Source organism: Protomyctophum parallelum (assembly GCF_964188405.1).
Source record: "Protomyctophum parallelum genome assembly, chromosome: 1".
In the NCBI taxonomy this organism is placed as follows: Eukaryota; Metazoa; Chordata; class Actinopteri; order Myctophiformes; family Myctophidae; genus Protomyctophum; species Protomyctophum parallelum.
In genome coordinates, this window is record NC_139697.1 from 101,028,532 (window position 1) to 101,053,480 (window position 24,949).

At 44.5% G+C, this 24,949-nt stretch overlaps 1 protein-coding gene across 1 annotated transcript in view; it reads right to left on the minus strand.

Moving 5' to 3' along the window:
- Nucleotides 1-23,828, minus strand: part of LOC310856168 (matrix metalloproteinase-14-like) — a gene marked incomplete at both ends in the record, with an annotated part of 32,605 nt that extends 8,777 nt beyond the window's left edge. The window contains 6 exons of the mRNA XM_083761415.1: nt 2,961-3,140; nt 4,427-4,594; nt 9,474-9,772; nt 10,057-10,161; nt 11,983-12,122; nt 23,739-23,828. Coding sequence (XP_083617541.1) covers nt 2,961-3,140; nt 4,427-4,594; nt 9,474-9,772; nt 10,057-10,161; nt 11,983-12,122; nt 23,739-23,828 — 982 coding nt within the window. The remainder of the gene's footprint in view (nt 1-2,960; nt 3,141-4,426; nt 4,595-9,473; nt 9,773-10,056; nt 10,162-11,982; nt 12,123-23,738) is intronic.
- Between the last annotated feature and the right edge of the window lie 1,121 nt (nt 23,829-24,949).

Below are 24,949 nucleotides of genomic sequence, written 5' to 3' on the forward strand. Positions count from 1 at the left end.
ATCAAATCATCATATTATGTGGCACAAAGACACAAAGCTGTGCGTAGGAGCGCCCCTCAAGAAAAAACTTAGGACAAGTGGGTTTTTTAAACACATGCACACATCTACGCCGCACGCACACAATACCACCCTCTCTGCCATGAAGCACTGCTGATTATCAAGTCCCATTTCCCACATCCTTACAGTACATTCATCTCTTTATGGCTACAGTACTACAGAACCATAGTTAAACCATCATATTAATGTCAGTGATGAGTAAATCATATGAGTTACCTGATACCATCAAGGTGATTTTATCACTTTGTTTCACAACCTGGTTATTTCCTGTAAGACGACCGGTACACTGGTATTCACCTATGGAGCTCTGTTTACGTGTCTTGCTTAGAGGTGGTAACAAAGTTTAAATACTTGGGGCACATAATCAGAGAAGATCTATGTGATGATGATGATGTGCAGCGCCAGTGCTGTAAACTTTATGGTCAAGCCAACATGCTGGCACGAAAGTTTCATATGTGTACAGACAATGTCAAAATAGCACTTTTTAAAACCTACTGCACTCCACTCTATACAGCTCACTTGTGGTGCCGATACAGCAAAGCGAAAATGAAAAAACTTCAGGTGGCATATAATGATGCTTTTCGAATATCCCTGAGACTCCCAAGATGGACCAGTGCAAGTGAAATGTTTGTGACCAGTAATGTACCCACCTTTCATGCTGTACTGAGGAATTTTATGTTTAGATTCATGTGTAGACTGACGGAATCAAAGAATGTATTAATTATGGCCTTAACAGGGATCACACAGAGTGACACTTCTCCTCATGTTTCTGGAAACACTGGAGGCAATGTTTATATGTTTTTAATTGACTAAAGGACTGCCTGGAGTGAAAATAGCCTGATACATAGGCTATCTCTGTGTTGTTGTTTTTGTATTTACTGTTATGTCTTTACATGTTGTTTGTATATGGACCATAATTGTGTCTGAAATAAAGTTTTCAATTCTTGCAAGTAGAGCCATACATCTGGAGATGGCCTACACCTTGGATACAGACTCCTGTATTTCTGCACTCCGAAGGTTTATCTGCAGAAGAGGCCAAGTGAGAGAAATTGTTTTGGACAACGGAACTAATTTTGTTGGAGCCGAACGAGCACTTCGAGAGGCATTCGACCACCTAAACCTTCAAAAGATCCAGCATTCGGTTCAAGCTGAAGGTATGAAGTGGACATTCAACCCACCCTACGGTCCTCATCATGGAGGCATATGGGAGCGCCTCATCCACGTCATAAAAAAGATCCTCTACTCAATCACAAAGGAAAAAACCCTGGACGATGAGTGCCTCCAAACAGCTTTATGCGAGGTGGAGGCCATCATGAATGATCGCCCTATCACGATTCACGACTGTATCCGAGGATGCAAAAGACCCCGAGCCATTAACACCTAACCACCTGCTTCAAATTAAAGGAATGCCCATTCTTCCACCTGGACTGTTCGGGGAGCATGACGGCTATTCTAGACGAAGATGGAAAAAGGTCCAATATATATCAGACCTCTTCTGGAAACGTTGGACACGTGATTACCTTCCTTTGATGCAGGAGAGACAAAAGTCGAACGAGGTGAAGGGAAATCTAAAGCCTGGAGACTTAGTGCTCATTATCGATGAAAACTCACCTTGCAACTACTGGCCTTTCCCGACAAATGGGGACATGTACGCCGTGTCAAAGTGAAGACACAGAATGGATCATTGGAGAGGCCCATTACCAAGCTGTGTCTCCGAAAGACATGATCTGACAAGCATGAAATATTGAGGGTCCCCCCCCGTCCCCCCCCGTCCCCCCGGACGGCCGACCGAACCCGTACCGGTGCAGTTGACTTTCATAGACGAACTGCCACCCTTGATTCTATGGTGACTGCTGACTGCCACGACACATCGTGGTCGAACCCCCCCCCCCCCCCCCCCCCCGCCAACTTTACGCACAAACACACACACACACACGGACCTACCTTTTTTCTTCGATTTTGTTTTTCCATTTGGAGATGAACATTTGACAATTTTTGTATATTGTCACCAAGGACTTGAGCTTACAGTATGGCTTCTTATGATTTTGAATTGAATTGCCCTTTAATGGTCAATTAGGGGCCGGTATGTTGAAGCCATTTGTAGACTTGCCTTATAATTTATGATTATTATTTATTTTCTATGAATTATGCCTGAGATATGATGCCTGAGAAATGATATTATGAAATGTTGAGTGATTTTGCTTGCTATTGCTGTTATTATTTATGCCATGATCTTCTGATTGTTATGGTAATGTGAGGACGTTACGTTGACTTATGGGTGTCACTCTGTGATGAGGCAGGTGACGGCATGGGATCCAGAAACCAGAACATTTCAACCACACATAGCACATAGCACAGATTGTATACCAACGGATGACAAAATATAGCCGTCTATACGAATGATTATGTTTTGTTTAAGCGATAGTCGGGCTGTTCTAATAAATTACCTGAAACTATAGAGTACGGAATGCTTGTGTGTTATTAATCCCTTCGGATTGACATAAATGACTGGCAAAAGTTTCACAATACTCTATGAATTACACCTCCTAGCCTAAAGCCTTTTCCAAATAGGCCTATATGTTATATTGAAGTGGTTGTCAGGGTGGGGGGTCCCCAGTTCAAATATTATTTCGGGGGGTCCCCACTTCAAATATTATTTTGGGGGGTCCCCAGTTCAAATATAATTTTCGGGGGTCCCCGATTAAAATATTATTTTGGTGATTTTGGGTTGTCTACAGTTCAAATACCATTATTTGGAGGGGTCCCCAGTTCAAATATCATAATAATAATAATAATAATAATATTTTTTTTCTACCTCTAAATCCCTGATAAAAGATTAAATATAAATAGTAATAATGCACGATATTGAATATTTATTCTAAATGTTTTGCAACATCTCTCACCTGGTGGTGGTGGTGTCGGCGTCTTCTCCCTCATCAGGATGTTGTCATTAGCCGTCAGGATGTCGTTAAGAGCCGTCAGTCGGGTGATCTCCTGCATCAGGTTGCTCTGATTGCTCTTTAGTTCCGTAATCTCATTCAACAGCTGGGCCAGGGTCAGGGCGGAGCAGTTGGGCTGGACATCTGTAACAATAGGATTGTTAGGTTTTGTTACCTTGTTTCTACACGGACCGATTTCAGTGTGAGTCACCACCAGTGCAGTGGAGCTGACAGATCGTAACATGCTACGTTCTACATGAAACTTGAATAAATGTGTAAGCAGCTACATCTTTAATCATCCGTTCTTGGAGTATGAGAGGCAGGAATGAAACATCATCCAGGGTCAGGTTGTTTGTGAATTATCTGCAAACAGAGACCAGAAGGTGATACTAAACACGGTTGTGACTGACATAAGAGTGAGTTAGAAAACATCTCTACTTAGCGACACTGAACCCCAGGCTGAGTCTCGCAGCCTGGGGTTTTGCAGCAGCATAATGTTTGTTGAAAATGGATGCCATCTTGAAAACTAGAAGCCATATTGAATTTCTATTGGCACCATTGAATTTGTCATAAAATACATCATTATACTCTGTTCAGACATTCAAGCTCTGCACTGAAAAACCTTTCATTTGATGTGATGTGATGTAAAGTTGGACCTAGGCATTATTAATGCCAAATCTGAAATATTGACTTAAGCTGCTGGACTAATTAGTGTGGTTTGGGGGCGTGTTCTCTCATCCATGTCATCAGTTGGGGGCGTGTTCTCTCCTCTGTGTCATCAGTGTCCATTATAACCTTAATGTTGCGTTCACGCTGGCAGTTACAAAGCTTCAGGCTACCGATTGAGTGATTGATTGATTGATCTTTATTTTAGTGCCTGGATGCGTCCAAGGAAGCAAAGCCCAAATGGACTTGCAGGACACTTTTACTTTCATTTTACATAAACAATGAACCGACATGATCAAATGATTAACCAACTAAAAACACCCAAGCGTCATACATGGCATGACATAATTATAATATAGAAAATAAATAAAATAATAGGATTGGCAAGTTGATCTGGATTCAACTGCAGCTGCAAAGCTACAATCCAAGTTGATCTGGATTCAACTGCAGCTGCAAAGCTACAATCCAAGTTGATCTGGATTCAACTGCAATGAAGTATTATTATATATCAAGTTGTTGTTTAACCCATTCTGACCTGAGATCAGATTCTAAAAATGTCTTCTACATCCTGATAGTTTTCTGAAAAAGCTATGTTTCATGTTTTATGTCAGTCGTTCTTCGATTTTTCAAAAATAGCAGACCTACAAGCTCGTAGGTCCGCTATGAGCTTGTAGATCTGCTATTTTTCAATAGCTAAATCATAACATAATGCTAACACCAAAAGGGGTTCCCGCCCCCAAAATGGGTTAAACATTTCCACTCACATCCGTAGATCTCTTGAATCCCCTTGCGGTCATCTGCTGACAGCTGGAAGTCATCAGTCTCCCTCCATTTGTAGTCTCTGTGCATGATGGACGATGTGTCGTCGGAGTGAGACAAACCCAGGGTGTGGCCCAGCTCATGGACCGCTATCAGAAACACATTGTAGGAATCTGGATGGATGGAAGAAGAACTTCTTCAGTAAAATTTGTTTTTGCGTCTGGGGGCACCACCTCCTCCTACATGTTTAGTAAGTAAGTAAGTAAGTAAGTAAATTGTATTTATAAAGCACCTTTCTTAACAAAGTTACAAAGTGCTGTACAATGAACACAATAAAAGCAATCAAAAATTAAAACAGGACAGTACAACAAGCAAATAAGAACACAATCAAGTAAAATCAGGAAAATGTTCCCGAAATAAAAACAAACTCAACAAACTCTTAAAAATATTTACAGACTCAGCGTTTTTTAAAGTGCAAGGCAGGGCGTTCCATAGGGTAGGTCCAACTACTGCAAAGGCACGGTCACCCATTGTCTTTCGTTTTGTCCCGGGAACCATGAGTAGGCCTTTACCAGAGGATCGCAGGGATCTCACATTTACCTTGGGGGGCAGAAGATCACAGATGTATGGTGGGGCCAGTCCATGTATGGCTTTAAAGGTAGTTAAAAGGATTTTACAATCAATTCTAGCCTTGATGGGCAGCCAGTGGAGTGTGGCTAAGACCGGGGTGCTCGACGGTTGGTGTTGGTGAGAATTCTGGCTGCTGTGTTCTGTACAAGTTGAAGTTTGGATAATGAGGAGCTGGATAGAGTGGTATAAAGTCCATTACAATAGTCAAGGCGGGATGAAACAAATGCGTGCATGATTTTTTCTAGATCAGTGGGAGTGAGAATAGATTTTATTTTAGAGATGTTGCGTAAGTGATAGAAGCCTGCCTGGGTGACTTTTTTTACATGGGACTCAAGGGTCATCCTGCTGTCAAAATGTACTCCCAGGTTTTTGACTGTTGATTTTACATTTGCTGCCAATGGGCCAAGGGACTGTTGAATAATGCGGGAACTAGCCTCTGGGCCAATGATGAGGATTTCAGTTTTGTCTGCGTTGAGCTGTAGAAAGTTTTGTGCCATCCAGTTTTTTATAGCGGATAGGCAGTCGTGCATGATTACATGATACATCTGAGTATCATCGGCGTAGCAATGGTATGATATACCTTCAAAGCTGTTTATAAGGGAGCCCAGCCACACTTCTCCCGGACAAGTAGGAGGCAAACCAGTCTAGTGCTGACCCTGTTAAGCCCACCCACTGCTGTAACCGGTCGAGCAGCAGCGAGTGGTCGATTGTGTCAAATGCTGCGCTTAGATCTAATAGCAGTAGTACCGAACATTCTCCGGCGTCTGCTCTCATAAGGATGTCACTGGAGACTCTAAGTAGTGCTGTTTCGGTGCTATGTTTCTGGCGGAATCCGGATTGAAATTTATCGAATGAGTTATTGCTGTTGAGAAAATGGAGGAGTTGGTTACTGACAACCTTTTCTAATACTTTTGATATGAAGGTGAGTTTGGAGATAGGCCTATAGTTACTGAGGACTAACGGATCTAGACTTGTTTTTTTTTAGTAAAGGTTGGATAATTGCATGCTTAAAGTGGTCGGGGACGCAGCCTGAGGCTAGTGAGCTATTGATGATGGACAGAATGAAGGGACTAAGGCAGCTAAAAACATCCTTTAAAAGTGTAGAGGGGATGAGGTCTACAGGGCTGGAGGAGGGGTGCATATGCGAAACAATGGGTGAGAGGTCATCTAATGAAATCAAGTTAAACTGAGAAAGAGAGGGAACAGGAGGAGGATGAATGGCTATGTTGATGCCAGATGGTATGATGTTGGACCTAATAGTATCAACTTTGTCTAAGAAGACTGATAAAAATGTATCACAGTCCTCATCAGAGAAGACTGGAACTGGAGGAGGGGCAGGGTTGACCAAGGTTTTGATGACGGAAAAAAGGGCTTTGGTTTGTTTTTATTAATGTTGATCAAATTAGAGAAATATGAGGTTCTTACATCCTCGATCTTATGATTAAAGCCATTCAAGAGTTCCTTCATATGCGTGAAATGAGCAGAGTCCCTGGATTTTTTCCATTTCCGTTCAGCCTGTCTACATTTCCTTTTAAGGCTGCGGATGTCATCGTTGATCCATGGGGAAGAATTTACAGAGCTAACACATTTCTTTTTTGTTTTAAGCGGGGGAATTAAGTCTAGGGCAGATGAACAGAGATTGTTAAAGTGGGAGACGAGGTCATTAGTGTTGGTTGGCATTAGAGTGTTTTTAGAGAGGTCTAGGAAAACGGAGGAAAACTTAGTGGCAGAGGAATTATTTAGATGACGGGAGGAAGTTAGACGTGTGGTGGGTTGGGTCTCAGCAATACATGTTAAAAACAATATACTTGTGATCAGAGAGGAAAAACTCACCTACACTTAGGATTTTGAGGTTCAGGCCTAGTGAAAAAACAAGGTCGAGTGTATGGCCTTGATTGTGAGTCGGGCCGGAAACATGCTGAATTAGATTGAGTGATTGTGTCATGCTCATGAACTCAGTAGCTGAGTTGTCGTTGGGATTGTCAATATGAAAATTAAAATCACCAATCAGTGACAAATTATCCACTTTCACAACAACCGATGATAGAAACATTAAATTAGAAACTCACTTTTAGGGCCTGGAGGACGGTATATATATAATATATATAATAAAACACACATTCTAATTAGGAGTGCTTCGAAAGTTTTGAAAGTGTCAATATCCACAGAGCGACAAGTAAACCGCTTAGAGAAAACAGCGGCATTACCGCCTCCACGGCCGGAGGTCCTAGGGGAGTTAATGAAGTTACAGGAAGTGGGACAGAGCTTGTTTACTGTGACATTATCATTTTCTTTCAGCCACGTCTCGGTTAAAAACAGAAAATCAAGGTGGTGAGAGTTAAAAATGTCTCGTAAAACAAAAGGCTTATTGCAAACTGACCTCGCATTGATTAAGGCCATTTTCAGTGGAACAGACTTAGTGGGAGGAGCTAAGGGGAGGCAAGGAATGAGACTAAGGTTTGATGGAATGACTGTGCGTGGAGTGGCGATTAAAATGAATGGAGTGGGTCTAGTCCTGATGAGAACGGTGATGGGCAGGGGACATGTTGTGTTACTAATAAGAGCTGTGATGTGATGTGATGTGATGTGGTTGTAGGTCCAAGCCTGATGCATGGGGGTGGAGATCAGGTGGCGTCATACGGTTGAGATGTGGTGGGAAATGTTTTCTGTCAATAGCTGAATACCTGTGCGGTTAAGGTGGACTAGGTCACGGTACAGTGATGGGGTTTTCCAGAATGTATCAAAGTTGCTGATGTAGCCGTGGCCGCAGGCTAGACAGAAATTGCGCAGCCAGTTGTCAGCAGATAAAATGCGGCTGAAATTTTCGGGGCCCTTCATGAGGGTGGGAATTAATCCTGAAAATATAATAGATTTCTCTGTATTAATGAGAGCATCTGCTAGTGCCTCATAGTCCATCTGCATCTTAGCAGAAAGTCTCTGCCTGATGTCATTTGTGCCTACGTTGATGATGATTGTGTGGGCGGAGCGGTGGCGTTGAAGAATGTTGGGAATGTATGTGATCAAGTCAATGATCTTGGCACCTGAATAGGAATATGTGATACAGTTAGAGATCGATACTCCTCGAATAAGTGAGTCACCCAAAAGTATGTACTCCACTGGGGGGGAAAGGGGGTGGTGCGTATCATTAGTGGAGATCGAAGCAGCTGAGCGTGTGTGGAGTGACGGGGACACAGCTGGACTTGATGAGTGCGGGGGGGGGGAGGTGAGTGCACTCGGCCAGGGGCAGTGGTCGCGTCACCTCGCGCTGGGTGTATGGCTGATAGGGAAGCAGCAGTCCTGGTAATACTGGGTGAAAAACGACGGGGACGCTTACCTTCCCCGCCGTTGTATGTAAGTTTGGGAGTTGAGGTGAGAGAACGGGTCGAGGAGTCCGAGGAGGAATCTGGGAAGTTGCGTTTCGCTGGACGCGACAACGAGCCTGTGCGATGAGGATTCCTAGAAGGGTTTGCCATAGCCGACAGCGGTGTGAAGGTGTTGGAGCACGGGAACAGTTCAGCCATGCTGCAAGCCTCTGATCCTGATGGGTCGAAGAGGGGAAACGCCTGCCTCCGGTGCTTTCCCTTGACCACCGAGGACCAGGGATCAGCGCATACGGGCCCCGGCTTTCGCTTTCCGGTCCCCGAAGCACTGACTCCCGGCACAGCGGCAGCCGCAGCGGGCGCACGGGGCACAGCGCCGGCTCCCGGAGCCTTCATTGACCTCAGGCGGTCCTGGAGGAGCGATTCTCGCAGGAGAAGATCATTTACAAGGTTCGATATGGAGCGGAGCTCATTCTTGATGGCAACCATTTCCTCCATCCTGGGAGGCATCAACTTGGATTATGGTGACAGTGAGATAGGACCAAAAAACTCTCTCGTGGGCTCACAACTAGGAGCGGTGAGTAATACTCCAATAGAGTTAGCATCTAGGCTCAAAAAAAGAGCCAGCTAAACAAACCACCAAAACTAGCTGGCACCAAGGCTACAAGCAAACCTCCGCCAGCTAGCAGGCAGCAATAACAGTCCGATAGTTTGAGTAAAACTGAATGATCAGCAGTGCTGATCGCTGGGATTGTAAGTTTGATACAAAGAGATAGGTCCCCGGGCTAGAATCCAGAAATTTGGTATAAAATAGTTTAGTGGAAACTGTTAAAAAGCGTTAAAAAAAGTCACTGTGTGACAGAGCGTCGTTTTATTTGTTTGCATCCATACAAAAGGAATGCAATGAATGAGATGTAAGTTGTGCACCATGCACTGTTCTGTATAGCATTATACAGCTGAACTAAAAACATCTTTAAAACAACTAAGCACTCATTGATGTTAAATCTCACTTCATTTCAAATGAACAAAAGCCCCTTCAACTAATTCCGGTTGTCTCTATAGCGCAAAACTCACTTTGTGTCCAAGTGACACCATCTCTTACCTTGCACATGCTGGTTGGCGACGCTCCATTGCTTGTCTGAGTTGAAGTGCACGAAAACTGTCCTCCCAGGCTTGGGGGTGGAGGCATGTGCCAGGTCCGAAAATGAAAATTCATGGCCTGTGTGAGGACCCGCGTAGAAGGCGATCAGGATGTCGGCGTCATCTTTGTGGCTGTCATAGATCAGCTTGTAGGGAATATACTCAAAGGTGAACGGACTGACATCCTTCCAGACTTTGAAGGCTCTACGGATGGCCTTTAATATGTCCTGATGTGGGATTTTAGGTGGATAGGTCTCAATACTAGAGGGAGAGGAAGAGGCAAAGAGAGACAAACTAAGCAAAGCTGTCCACGTGGAGTATTACATTCCCTAACTAAGCCCACAGTAATCCCACAGGAAGACAAAACACGGTTTGGGTTTGGCCGGTTTGGCCTGACATTCATCAAGTCTCGGTCAATATTAGGAAAGTCTCCAATGTGTCCAGTTTTGTGGTAGATAATAAGGTGTCATGACGATGTATAGATTATTGGCACATCAATACAAATACCTGAAGACCAATCAAAATGCAGACTGTTCTGTTTGTACCTGTAAGTGAGGTCATACTTGTCCCACTTGCCTCCAGACGCTACGTAGGGGATCCACCCCACGTTGGTCTTGTCAGGAATGCCACAGCGGGGTCTCTTCATGGCTCTGACGGACAGGGGGGGACAAGGAGACATTAGAGCTGAAAGTACCAGAATATAATGTTCAGTAGCCTACAATTTAGCTCTCCATGTCAGACTTATTTAATCAGACCTGTCTGAATTGAGTGGTGCTGTACTGTACTGTACTTGTGCTTTGCTGTGCTGTGCTGTGCTGTGCTTTGATGTGCTGTGCTGTGCTGTACGTGCTTTGCTGTGCTGTACTAGCCCTCCTCCTTGGCCTGTGTGTGTCTGTGTCTGTGTGTTAGGCTGTTCAAAAGTGACACTTGGTTGTGAACAAACGCTATTTTCGTGCTTGGACAGACAGACACTCCAGGGCTCTATTTTGGCCCCTCTACTATTCCTGCTATATATGCTCCCCCTCGGACCCATCCTCTCCAAACACGATATATCCTTCCACTGTTACGCTGATGACGTACACATTGACATGCCTCTCACACCCAACAGCAATAACTCCTTCGAGCCCCTGATTAAATGATGCGTATAGCTTGCAGAGTTAGTTCAGTCAGATATACTCGAGGGGGGTTTCATGTCGTTCTCAAGGGCGCATACTATACTCAAGGGGTTAATATGCTGCATTACTATGTGGGTGTATTCAGTGTGTGTAAGACCCACATGTCATTCGCTGATGTGGTACTGTAGTCAACTGACCAATTGGGTGGGCTACTTAAAGGTATATTCAGTGATTTCACTTAATTCAAATATCACTTATTACCCCTGTGAAGTGAGCAGTGCAACTGTTGCACTGCTCACTTCACAGGGGTGTGATTTTTATTATTATTACAGTATTCGTTTTTTTCTTATGAAAGCAGAGAGTCTTCTGTTTCATACTGTATATAGTATGTACATGGGTCGCTATAGGCCTTATTTTGTGAATAATAGTTGTTCAGGTCCATGCCTTCTCTAAAGTTCTCTCTGGTGGGCGCAAGCTGCATTCAATAGCCAATTACTGACAAACTGTACATGGGATCAATGTGTACTGTTGTCCTCCTAAAAGTAGACATTCAGGGCTTTCATTCGTTGTATAGTATGTATAGGATATTATTTGTGTTCATTTTTATATCTGTCTGTCAATGTCTGTCAACTTCAACCTTCCATATATCTGCTGTTTGTTCAAGCGAGCAGAGTTCAGGCAAAAGCAGGTGTTATCTCAAAAAGGTCAATATCTCCAGAATGGAAGATTGTAAAATAAAAAAATTGAAGTGGACAAGTTAGGCTTTCTTTTGATGTATGCGGTGTGATTCTCACTATAAGAGAACATTTAGCTGTGGGCCCGAAATCTTTTTTTCCTTCAATGTAAAGTCCCTAGCACCAGCAAGCTCAGCCTGGCAGAATAGCCCAGCACACAATGTGTTAAGCAGTTTGTATTAGAATATGCATATAGGGCTGGAATACACATGGACCTATAGCTGCAATTTGCAACTCCAGATTTTTTTTTTATAATGGGATGAATCTAGAGTTGCAATACTCTCCATTGACTCCCCAGTCCCCACTTATCCAATAAATATCGTTTTGCTATAAGTTATTCATGCATCCCTCTTTTATCCGTCCGCATTTTATAGGAGCACCAAGTAACTCCTCCAGGTGCTCCTCTGAGTACTAGACCAAAACAAGTTGTGTGCAGCCCTGTCTATAATAATATACTGTATGAGTGTCAGAGCATGATGCTCTGTGTGGCTTTATTGTTCTATAATAATATGCTGTATGAGTCTCAGAGCATGAAGCTCTGAGTGGCTTATTTCTCTAGCGAAGGTTTCAATGAATGGTTGACCAAACCAAGGAGCTACATGAGTAGATGTAGGAGACATACGTGATGGTTTGCTGGTCCAACAGTCCAGTGACGGACAGGTTGTAGGACCTCTGCATCTCCCTGATGGCTTCAGACAGATCCTGGTTAGATGAGTCCGTGCTGTTTAGGGGAGCCACGTAGCCATATTGTCTCAGCCATGACTGGTGGAGACACAAAGACAAACAAGACACCATTAAAAGGTTTGTTCCACAATAAGAAATAACCAAACACTTTGAAGGAACAAATACCAACTTTTATATACAGGGAATCATTAGTAGGCCTACAGATTGTGCTGTCTGTGAATCTGTCTGTGGGTTGCAACACAAATAATACAAACTATGAAAAACTATGCCATCACATTTGTTACATTCCCCTTGTATGTCTAGGGGTATAAGAAGAGGATGCAACACGGCTGGCACGAAGAATTGTTGTTTATTCAACGTTGGAATGATAAAGGTATATAGATATAAACAATAGTGATTACAAATTCACTCCAAAACAAAGACAGGCTGTATGGGGCAACTAATAAAACAATCAAAACTATCTAGCCCTATGCTAAAGTCACACAACACTCTGACCTAACTCTAACCAATAAAAAGGAAAAGAGGGGTTACACAAGTTCAAAACTATCTAAGCTGCCTACACTAACTACTGCCTAACAAAGAGTTACAACAAGTACGCTCCCATACGCCATATATTATAAATTATATTATATAATCTATATCTCTACATATAGATATATAATTATAATCAGTTGAATCTTTAGCACAATGTCACAATGTCACAGAAACCTAGTCAGCTCAGGGGCTCCACACAGATATAGCCCCTGGCCTACGGAATCACACAGCTTCATGACTAGTCAGCTCAGGGGCTCCACACAGATATTGCCCCTGGCCTACGGTTACACACAGCTTCATGATGTTGAGCTTTCCCTAGCTCCTCTGGACAGCGTGCTCTCAGTATGGGGAAACTGAGAGACACTGCCAATGATTGCGTGTCACAGGTGCTGCTAAGTAGTCTTCCCAGGTCCGTCCTCCGAGCACGGATTGGCTCCTGGTGACGAGGGGGTGGGCAGACAGGTTGATGGGTCTCCGCCTCCACGCACCACAGCAGATCAGACCTGTGACTGAAAGAACTGATCAGCACTCTGTATAATGTAACCTATTCATGATATTATAATTATATATATATATATAAGCATAACCACGTTATCATATAATATATATATATAAATACAATCATCAGGTTATCATCTCATAACTATATATAATCCCCGATTATGTAACACCCCCACACCCAAAATCAAACACAGTTTGAACAACATTTTCGTTCTGGGCACAACCCTCCCAAACGCATAAAATACAGGGTACAACAGAATTATCTTGGTTTACATTTCTTTAACGTGAGGTAGCTTCAACCACTCACAGAGTTAGCCGCAACTATACTCTAGTGAGGAGCACGCCTATCAAGACGCCCCCTGCACTCTATAGTGAAGTTTAAGCACACGAATCATAAGCACCATAAAACATCTTTCCATGCGCAACAGAAAGGATTACCTACTATGAGTTGATTGCACACACAATCACTGAATTGGATATCTGGTGTTCCACCCAGGAGCAGCAAATACACAAATATACAAATCGAGTGGGTCAAAAAGGAACATTTGTCACATGTCTGTCATGAAAGGAAAGGGAAAAAAACACCATTTTTCATTTGTCTGTACGCTTGTTAAACCCTGCCACCATCCCTCCACCCCTCAGCAACTAGTACAAGGGAAGCGAATTAAGAGGAGCGAGATACAGAACCAGGGCAGTACATAGCGCAAGACAAAGTCAATGATTAACCCTTTTCAGTAACATCTTCCACCACAGGACGCCCTATCACTTCCAACACAGGATACACTTTCCCACCTGCTATATCATTCCCCATGACAAAGGAAATCCCCTGCACTCTGTACAATACTCAGAGTTAGCCTCAACTATACTCTAGTGAGGAGCACGCCTATCAAGACACCCCCTGCACTCTGTACAACACTCAGAGTTAGCCGCAACTATACTCTAGTGAGGAGCACGCCTATCAAGACACCCCCTGCACTCTATAGTGAAGTTCTACATAATATTTACCATTCAAACATAACCAAATCGCATTTAGGTTAAGTTATCGGAACCAATCTCATAGGGAGATAATACAACCTGCAAACTGTGCATACTAACGAATCACTTCATGAACCTATTCAGTCGTTCCCACGGCAGGTTCCCACGCAAGCGCTGCCGTCTGCCAGAACAGAACCAAACTGAACATACAAGGTCAGGGACCTATACGAGTACGCTTGCATTTTTATCTTACACGAATCCACCTCGGACTCACGAACAATGGGAACTAACCCAAAGTACCGTGGCATTTCAAAATTAGCGCGATACCAGCACAACTAAACAGAGAGCGACAGTAAATATATTACTCGATTTTCTGCACCCTCATTTAGCATACAAGCTCCTCACGGGTTAGGCCAATCTTCCCGTGGCAGCAACACATTCAACACAAACGCTGACACAGTTGAATTTCAAGTTTTCAACCTTACCTTCTGCAGCATAGGGACAGAGGCACTCCTTGAGTGGTGGGCTTAGAGCAGGAGCACCGTGCTCCGGACCAACATTTCTCTTCCGTGGCTGCATCTTCAGACTGGGGGAGCGGTGATTATGCCGATAGGAGGCACCCCGTCAGACAGGTTCCACCTCCCGGAGACGATGGATGCTCCCAAGCCCCCAGGGTGATGACTAGGCCCCCCCCAGTCACTCTCAGCAGGCCAGCACGGCTCCGGGGACCCGACCCCCAGAACCAAATCTGTACTGGCCCCCTCCTTTCCACAGGACGCCACATTTGCCACGTAGGCTAGAACCAACAGCTCTGCCACCACTCTTGTCTACCGCCTCTCAACAGCCCCGCCGCAGAGATTCTAAGAAATTTGGAAGTCTAACAACTTTTAGATTGTCCAATTAACCTAGCTACTACACAAGCAAAACTTCAAGGTGCAAAGAATACGAGCAACATACCTACCACCACAACTCCAGCCGATCACAGACAGGACAGAGGAAAAGAAGCCACCACGAACGCATCGAGTTGCCCTCTTCACCACCTTATCACCGCTAATAAACCAACAACTCCAGCCAGCACTTTTCCAAACCGGTAACCTTCTGTGCCTTAGGACGAGCCGCCAACTGTTCGGACGGGCCCCCAATTGTTACATTCCCCTTGTATGTCTAGGGGTATAAGAAGAGGATGCAACACGGCTGGCACGAAGAATTGTTGTTTATTCAACGTTGGAATGATAAAGGTAAACAATAGTGATTACAAATTCACTCCAAAACAAAGACAGGCTGTATGGGGCAACTAATAAAACAATCAAAACTATCTAGCCCTATGCTAAAGTCACACAACACTCTGACCTAACTCTAACCAATAAAAAGGAAAAGAGGGGTTACACAAGTTCAAAACTATCTAAGCTGACTACACTAACTACTGCCTAACAAAGAGTTACAACAAGTACGCTCCCATACGCCATATATTATAAATTATATTATATAATCTATATCTCTACATATAGATATATAATTATAATCAGTTGAATCTTTAGCACAATGTCACAATGTCACAGAAACCTAGTCAGCTCAGGGGCTCCACACAGATATAGCCCCTGGCCTACGGAATCACACAGCTTCATGACTAGTCAGCTCAGGGGCTCCACACAGATATTGCCCCTGGCCTACGGTTACACACAGCTTCATGATGTTGAGCTTTCCCTAGCTCCTCTGGACAGCGTGCTCTCAGTATGGGGAAACTGAGAGACACTGCCAATGATTGCGTGTCACAGGTGCTGCTAAGTAGTCTTCCCAGGTCCGTCCTCCGAGCACGGATTGGCTCCTGGTGACGAGGGGGTGGGCAGACAGGTTGATGGGTCTCCGCCTCCACGCACCACAGCAGATCAGACCTGTGACTGAAAGAACTGATCAGCACTCTGTATAATGTAACCTATTCATGATATTATAATTATATATATATATATATAAGCATAACCACGTTATCATATAATATATATATATAAATACAATCATCAGGTTATCATCTCATAACTATATATAATCCCCGATTATGTAACAACATTATCAAATGAAATAGTGTTGTATAAAGTACTGAACTTTATTCCTACAAAATCACCACCGTACGTTCACAGTGAATGAGGCTGCGAACGGAAGCGTTCTGGTGGCCCAAACTGAACGCGGAAGTGTTGGCTGCATATAGAGCCCATTAGTAAAAACATCATTTTTGGAAAAAACTAAAAACAAACATGATATGCCCGGCAGTCACCATGTTGCACCACCGTGATGTTCCTTTTACTGACGCCAAGTTTAAAATAAGAATTGAGTGCGCAGAATATCAATATGAAGCAACTGAAAAACATGTTATTTCAATGCAGTGTTGCATAGGGCAGAAGAAGAATCTTCACAAAACTGCAATTTCCATTGGCTCATAAAAGCTCAATTATAGGCCTACTGGGTTTTAGATATTGGTCCAAAGTCTGTGTGTAGAAAGTTCTGAGCAAATTGCCCCAAAAACCCGGGAGTAGATTTGATTAAAATGTTTTTCATATAATTCAAATTGGTGAGAGATCTAAAGGCCATGAGGCAAAAAGTCAGAAGATGAAAGTTGTTCGGCATGAGGAGTCACATGTGCGTATAAAACTTTTATTGCCGACGGTCAAACGGTGAGCTATGCCTGTTCAAAGTTCAAAGTTAGCATTGGCAGCCATAGTCCTCTACCATATTGCATTGGCAGCCATAGTCCTCTATACCATATTGCATTGGCAGCCTTATAGGCAATTCACACTGAGACGGACTGAATCCGTTTCATTGGAACCGTTTACGAATACGGTTGCCTGGTCCCCGATGGCCATGATTCACATTGCCCGAGATTCAACAGCGCACCCGGGTACACTTGCATAACACACTTGCATAACATATAAACAAACACAGCTCGTTGTGTCCTATACTGGCTGTGTGTGTGTGTGCGTGTGCGCGAACACAAAATGACCGGAACTACTTCATATTTCAACAAAACCAGAGCAGAACTCCCACCACGGGACTCGGGCAATCAATTAATACAGTTGCAACCACTATATTGATGGCAAGTATTTCATACAACTTAAGTTAGAAAAAACTATTCCTTCAACATTAAAACAATAATAGAGCGTTCTCTGTCTGTACCTCTGTGAATATTTATATATGTTAACATTAAAACAATAATAGACTAAATAGAGCGTTCTCTGTCTGTACCAAGGTTATAATAGTTAACTAAAACTAACTAAAAACTAGAATAAAAAAAACATTTTAGTTAACTGAAACTAAAAATAAATTAAAAACGATAAATAAACTGAAACTGTATTGAGTTATAGTTATAGTTTTTATCAATGTAGGAGCCATTAGAAGAGAGGCATTATTTGTATTATTATTATTACCAGTATTATTTTTGACCACCTGGTGGCGGGCTTGAGACACACAGCTGCTAGAAGGTGACCACTTATAAGGTGACACAGGGGCACTAGGAAGGACTAGACACAGGGAACCAGGGAGCAAACCGTTCTTACCAGCACAGCACAGCAGCAGCAGAACACTAACTTGTAAACATCTACTAACAACATCACTGGTATGTTCATGTTCATGCTCAATCTCATTTCTGATAAATAACACTCAAACTGGATCAAAGACTGGACATCCATCTGTTGCAATTTTCTGTGTGTAGGCCTACTGCGTAGGATCACTCCCATACCTGTGAGGTAACAGCCAAAGGAGATTGGAAACTGGAAAAATGGCAGTTACAATCAATATTTATATGCATTTCGGAAATTTATATAAACCTTTTAAATTCATTCGATTAATTTCCTCATTTCTCCAACAAGTTTCACGGCCGTTTTCAGCACCGTACGGCAGCATGTAGCCACACTTTACGTTGCTCGTTTACATTCTGCACTGCCTGAAACTGACTGCATGTTACTTGGAAAATCAGACCCGTCTTAAGTGAGTGGTTGTTATGACTCACCGAGTCTAGGACGGTTATTGTAAGAAGGCAAGGTGGTAAAATGCCCAAAGTTCTTTATTACTCTTTCTGTGGCATACAAATTATAGTGAAACATGTTATATTTACATAAGTATTCAATGTGAATTACTATACCTTGTACAAACATAAATGACACACGGAGCAACTAAGGGAAATAATCAAAAGCATACTAAAACTAACCTCTTGAGTTTTAGACACTAACCTACCAAAAGGGAAATAAAGTGACAACAGTGCCCATACTATTGCCTACTCTAATCTAACAAACTGTACAAAAAGCAGGCTTCCGTCATTGGCCCGGTGCTCAGAATATAGAAATACTACAGGTGATAACAGGTTACACCCAGGGGGGCAGTCAGCCAGATATTTTGTGAAGCCTCATTTGAAATCGGTAGTTCATAATAATGGCCTGTTGTGGCGCTGGACTGGACCCAAAAAGCCCCATAGCTCCATAGAGGCCCATGTATTTTGGCCCAACTTCACCTAGACTGTATTACCTTAATAAACATGGTCATGAATACTTTCTTCTTCCAGTCACTAGTTTAAAGTCTCATTTCTAATGTCATAATATTCTTTTTGGAAGATTATGGTCCCATTAATTAAAAAAATGACCATAAAGAAAAAAAAACATTGCGTATGTTCTGAGGGGCGTGGCTACCGTTACAGTCTATGATCGGGATTCCCCTCCCACTCGAGTCAAAATAAAAACCAACGGAGAAGAATGGGGGAAGTCCCGCCTCGTTGTCTGGGCAGCCAATGGCCAGCTGGTCCAAAACGGAGCCAGCCAATGGCCAGCTGGTACCAAACGGATTTAGAAAGATGGCGACTTACAGTCCTGGAAAAACAGGCTTCATTTTACGTCCATGTTAGACCCGGCGAACGCTTTGTCCATATTTTTTACAGTCTATGGTTACACCATAAGCTCACAATAAGCGTTTCCATATATTACTCTGTGCATGCTCTCTCTGCACGGAGGGCGCGCTGCCTCTAGCCTGCTCCACTCTGGAGACTGGCTGTTGGACCGCGGCCGGGAGGGAAGGCTTCAGGACGCCTTTATGCCATCAGGTAGGCGCAGGTGTAGATGCTGGTTGGAGGAGCGAGGTGCGGAGCGGGCTGTACTGTACTTGTACTGTACTGTACTGTACTGTACTGTACTGTACTGTACTGTACTGTACTGTACTGTACTGTACTGTACTGTACTGTAAGCCCTCCTCCCTGGCCTGTGTGTGTCTGTGTGTTAGGCTGTGCAACAGTGACACTTGGTGGTGAACAAACGCTATAATGCTATTTTCGTGCTCGGACACAGCCAGGGACAGACCCAGGGACACAGCCAGGGACAGACCCAGGGACAGACCCAGGGACACAGCCAGGGACAGACCCAGGGACAGACCCAGGGACACAGCCAGGGACACAGCTAGGGACAGACCCAGGGACAGACCCAGGGACACAGCCAGGGACAGACCCAGGGACAGACCCAGGGACACAGCCAGGGACAGACCCAGGGACACAGCCAGGGACAGACCCAGGGACAGACCAAGGGACACAGCCAGGGACAGACCCAGGGACACAGCCAGGGACAGACCCAGGGACAGACCCAGGGACACAGCCAGGGACAGACCCAGGGACACAGCCAGGGACAGACCCAGGGACAGACCCAGGGACACAGCCAGGGACACAGCTAGGGACAGACCCAGGGACAGACCCAGGGACACAGCCAGGGACAGACCCAGGGACAGACCCAGGGACACAGCCAGGGACAGACCCAGGGACACAGCCAGGGACAGACCCAGGGACAGACCCAGGGACACAGCCAGGGACACAGCCAGGGACAGACCCAGGGACAGACCCAGGGACACAGCCAGGGACAGACCCAGGGACACAGCCAGGGACAGACCCAGGGACACAGCCAGGGACAGACCCAGGGACAGACCCAGGGACACAGCCAGGGACAGACCCAGGGACAGACCCAGGGACACAGCCAGGGACAGACCCAGGGACACAGCCAGGGACAGACCCAGGGACAGACCCAGGGACACAGCCAGGGACACAGCCAGGGACAGACCCAGGGACACAGCCAGGGACAGACCCAGGGACACAGCCAGGGACAGACCCAGGGACACAGCCAGGGACAGACCCAGGGACAGACCCAGGGACACAGCCAGGGACAGACCCAGGGACACAGCCAGGGACAGACCCAGGGACACAGCCGCACACATAGCTGTCTATAGGAGTGGTTGCAACAGTTGGAAGAAAGAGACAGTCCAATATGTGAGAGAGACGCAAGGAAGTGCCTTGTGGAAAAGGATGATTGTAAAATCAGGCATTTGTGGAATGAGCAACACAGCTAAATGTGTGGGTAGCACACATTTGCCAAAACATTTGCCAAAATGGCAAGTGGTTGGTATTTATTCACCCTTGGTTTGGTATGGAACAGTATCTCTCTCACGGTCAAGACAGAACTTGTCATCATTAAAGGCAATCTCAATGCAGTGAGATTCTGGAGCCAGTGGCGATCCCATATCTTCATAATCTGTGACCTAACGCCATCCTCCAGGATGACAACGCTCGCCCCGTAGAGCCAGGATCACAGAGTACCTCCAAAATGTAGGAGTGGAGAGGATGGAGATGCTGTGAGTCCAGACCTCAACCCAATTGAACACTTGTGGGATCAGCTTGGGCTAGAGTTCTCATCGGGCCTGAAATTTGAAGCCCGGCCCGGCCCTAACTGGGTCAGACCGAAGCTCGGCCCGACCCTAAAGATTACCATAATGTTAGGCCCGAAGCCCTATAAAGCCTGACAAAGAAAAAAAAAGAATGGCACTTTAATGCATGGCCAGCTCAGCAGCACTGACGGCGCATGCTGCTGCGCTGGCCATGCATTAAAGTGGCGTTCTTTGTTTTCTTTCAGTGTGTGTCTGTGTGAGAGTGAGAACGGAGTTCAATGGACTTATCGCCGAAATAAAGGATTTATGTAGCTCACGTTAGACTGTTGATGTACCATTTCCATATCATTCTAATGGATTCCATTTCCAGTGGTGGTGAGTATAGCTCCCCTTAGTTTCCTCTGAAGTGATGTCCAAGACCCCAAGTATCGTCCCCGTTCGGTGTCCAAAAGAACAAACATATTAGCCTACAAAGTTTACAAACCATCCACGCACCCGCTCATGTCGTGTCTCGACAGCTTAGAGATCTGTTATTTTAAATCGGGCACATACAACGAGGAGCGCCGCTGCCGCACTGAGGGACGGCGGTTATAATACTAATCATTTTGCTAATCAAATAGCCTGTAGCCTGCAGTGGACTGTAACATTGCGTTGTCATCATACACTACAGAATTATATGGATCGGTTGGTGACTATATGACGTTGATTAGGCCTAATGATTAGGTTATTCATCGCAGCCAGCTGGGTTTAACGAGATGGCTCAGTGCAACTGTTTTTGTCATGTTGCAGACAGTCTATCGTGTGATAATCCGATTGATTTATAAAACATTTAGCATTATGAACTGAAGCTCATTTGGTGCGCCGCAAAACAGAGGCCAGCCAGCGGTATAAACATTAAACAACCACCCCACCGTTCACTTCTCTCTGCCTGTGTCGATCAGTAATCCATTCCAAGCCCCCCGCCTCCACTCCTCCCTCTTCCTCCTGTCAAGTGAATCGCCATAGCGCAGCCCTCTTCATAATAAATACATACTTGTAGGCTATATAGCCTACACAATACACAAATAACAGAATTGCTATTTTTATTATAATAACATTGTTGAAAAAAGGAGAAAAAGAAAAGATCACAGAAAATCACAGAGCCCGAGGCTCGGCCCGGCCCGACTAATTAGCAAATGTCGGGCCGGGCCGGGCCGGGCCGGGTTCGGGCATAAAATGAGAACTCTAGCTTGGGCTTGCTTTATGAGTGTATATGTGCTGTACGTGCGACCAACAGAACCAAGTGTTGTTTGTTCCTTATTACTGTGGGAGAGTGCAATCATCCAATCCACTAAGCAACTCAAAGCAAGGGTTGGTATACCAACAAGCATTTGCAATTTTGGCAAATGTTTTGGGGGCGCTACCCACACGTTTAGCTGTGTTGCTCATTCCACGAATGCCCGATTCTTACAATCTATACAGACTATACCTCGTTGTACAGGTGACAACGATCAACGAATAAAATTATATAAAACATAATACCAAATGGTATCATCAAAGTGGAGAAATAAAGGACCAAAGTTATATGTTTCTGAACTTTTAGAGTTTATATTTTTAGGTTTTATTACACAATACTTATTGATCTTTTTTAATCCTATACCTGACAAATAAACCAAAGTACGAAAAAAACTGAAACTAAACTATAACTAAACTAAAACTAAGCATTTCACCAAAATAAAAACTAAAAAAACCCTATCAAACCCGCTCTAAAAACGAACTAAAACTAACTGAATTATAAGAAAAAACTAACAAAAACTAAACTATAATGATTATAAACGATTATAACCTTGGTCTGTAGGCCTACCTCTGTGAATATTTCCAAGCTGTTTCCCTGTAGGCTACACGCTGCGTATGGCCAATTGGCCATCAGTCAAGACATTATTTTGAATGAGAGGACGTTCCACCGCTGCAATTACTTGTTAAAGCCACAAGGTGGCACCCACACACCACTCTAATCTATTACAGTAACGTTGCAGACACTTCACACTTCATAGACAGCTCATTGTCTCCACCAGGCTGACGGCTGGCTGCACTCTGCGCGCGTGCGTGCGTGTGTGTGTGTGTGTGTGTGTGTGCGTGCGTGCGTGTGTGTGTGTGTGTGTGTGTGTGCGTGCGTGTGTGTGTGTGTGTGTGTGTGTGTGTGTGTCAGTGTTGTTTTTGGCAGGCATTTTTTAGATTTAGTCAGTCTTAGTCATTTGGAAAAATGCTTAATTAGTCTTAGTCAGTCTTAGTCATTTCTATCCTTGATAGTTTTAGTCGACGGAAACTCCTAAGGGTTTTAGTCAGTTTTAGTCATTTTAGTAAAAGGTTTTAGTCCAGTTTTAGTCAAAAATGTAAAAATGTCTTTAAATAAAATGTCTATAGCGTGCAGGTATTAATACATTGGCATTGGAATCAAGGTTGACAGGTTGTCATTGTCATTTGAAGCTATATGATCCCCTGCTTTCATATGACATGAAAGAAATAAAAATACAATGGCAGTCCCTCAGTCAAATCTAGTTCTGGTCACAAATATACCGGTATATAACTTCAACTGAGATAGTACAAGTGGAAGCCTTTATTTTGTCAAACAAGCGCACACAGCCATCTGGAGGAGCAAAGTGCAGACCACACACACACACACACACACACACACACACACACACACACACACACACACACACACACATACACACACACGGTGCACCACCCCTCCCCCCAGGCAGACAGAAAGACATTGTTGAAACTAAGTAAATAAAATACTGATCTCTCTCTCTCTCCTCTCTCTCTCTCTCTCTCCCCCCCCCCCCCCTCTCTCTCTCTCTCTCTCTCTCTCTCTCTGCTGTCATGACATTACAGCATCTAAAGCGATTCTGACCTGCAACCAAAATGGTCCATTTTGGTCAAATGACTCTGACCATGGAACCAAAAGGAGCCGCAGTGGTCCAGTTGGTCAAATGACTCTCCCTGAGGTGTCTGTTGATTCTTTACCTCCTCGTTGAAGGTTCCGACCGTTCCGTCCTCTGCGTCAGCGAGGGCAGAACAGAACCACAGCAGCAGCAGATTGAGGAGAAGGTCCATGTTCTGTCCTGGTGTGGATCAGAGTGAGGTCCTGGTCTGGATCAGAGTGAGGTCCTTGTCTGGATCAGAGTGAAGTCCTGGTGGATCAGAGTGAAGCCGCAGACTGACCGACCAATGTCTGCTCCTCTGGAATGCCTCCTACTTGTACATAATGGAGGGGAGGTGTGGGGGGATGGTGAAGGAGACATGACCTTTAGCCCTTTGCTTTGTGGCCCGAACCAAGGAATGATTCAACCAGGGTCGTCACACACCAACCTCAGCCTACACACACACACACACACACACACACACACACACACACACACACACACACACACACACACACACACACACACACACACACACACACACAAGGCCGGTCTGTCAGAACCAGACGAGGGTCCAGTACTTGGTATAGATTCATAACAACCCATTCCTCAAGGATCGCTGCAGTTCCATGTTATTGACAGAACATGTCGACACACGCACGCACGCACGCACGCACGCACGCACACACGCACGCACGCACGCACGCACACACACACACACACACACACACACACACACACACACACACACACAAACACACACAAACACACACACGTGGAATTACTGAGAAAATGACTTTTTGGCCCTGTCGTCCCAAACCGCCCCAGGACTTCTCACGTGGCACAACGTGGTCCCACTAAGAAGCAACTCAGTTTATAGGCATGTACGGATGCTAGTTTTCAAGTTACAGTCCTCTCAAAAAAAAAGTGAAATCAAGCTATTTGACTGAGAAAATGACTTTTTGGCCCTGTCGTCCCAAACCGCCCCAGGACTTCTCACGTGGCACAAAGTGGTCCCACTAAGAAGCAACTCAGTTTATAGGCATGTACGGGTGCTAGTTTTCAAGTTACAGTCCTCTAAAAAAAAAAGTGAAATCAAGCTATTTGACTGAGAAAATGACTTTTTGGCCCTGTCGTCCCAAACCGCCCCAGGACTTCTCACGTGGCACAAAGTGGTCCCACTAAGAAGCAACTCAGTTTATAGGCATGTACGGGTGCTAGTTTTCAAGGTTTGCTATAGGCCTACTAAACAGACATTTGCATGTACACAAAGAAGCCTCTCTTCGAAGTTAGACTGGGCCAGCTCTAAACTGA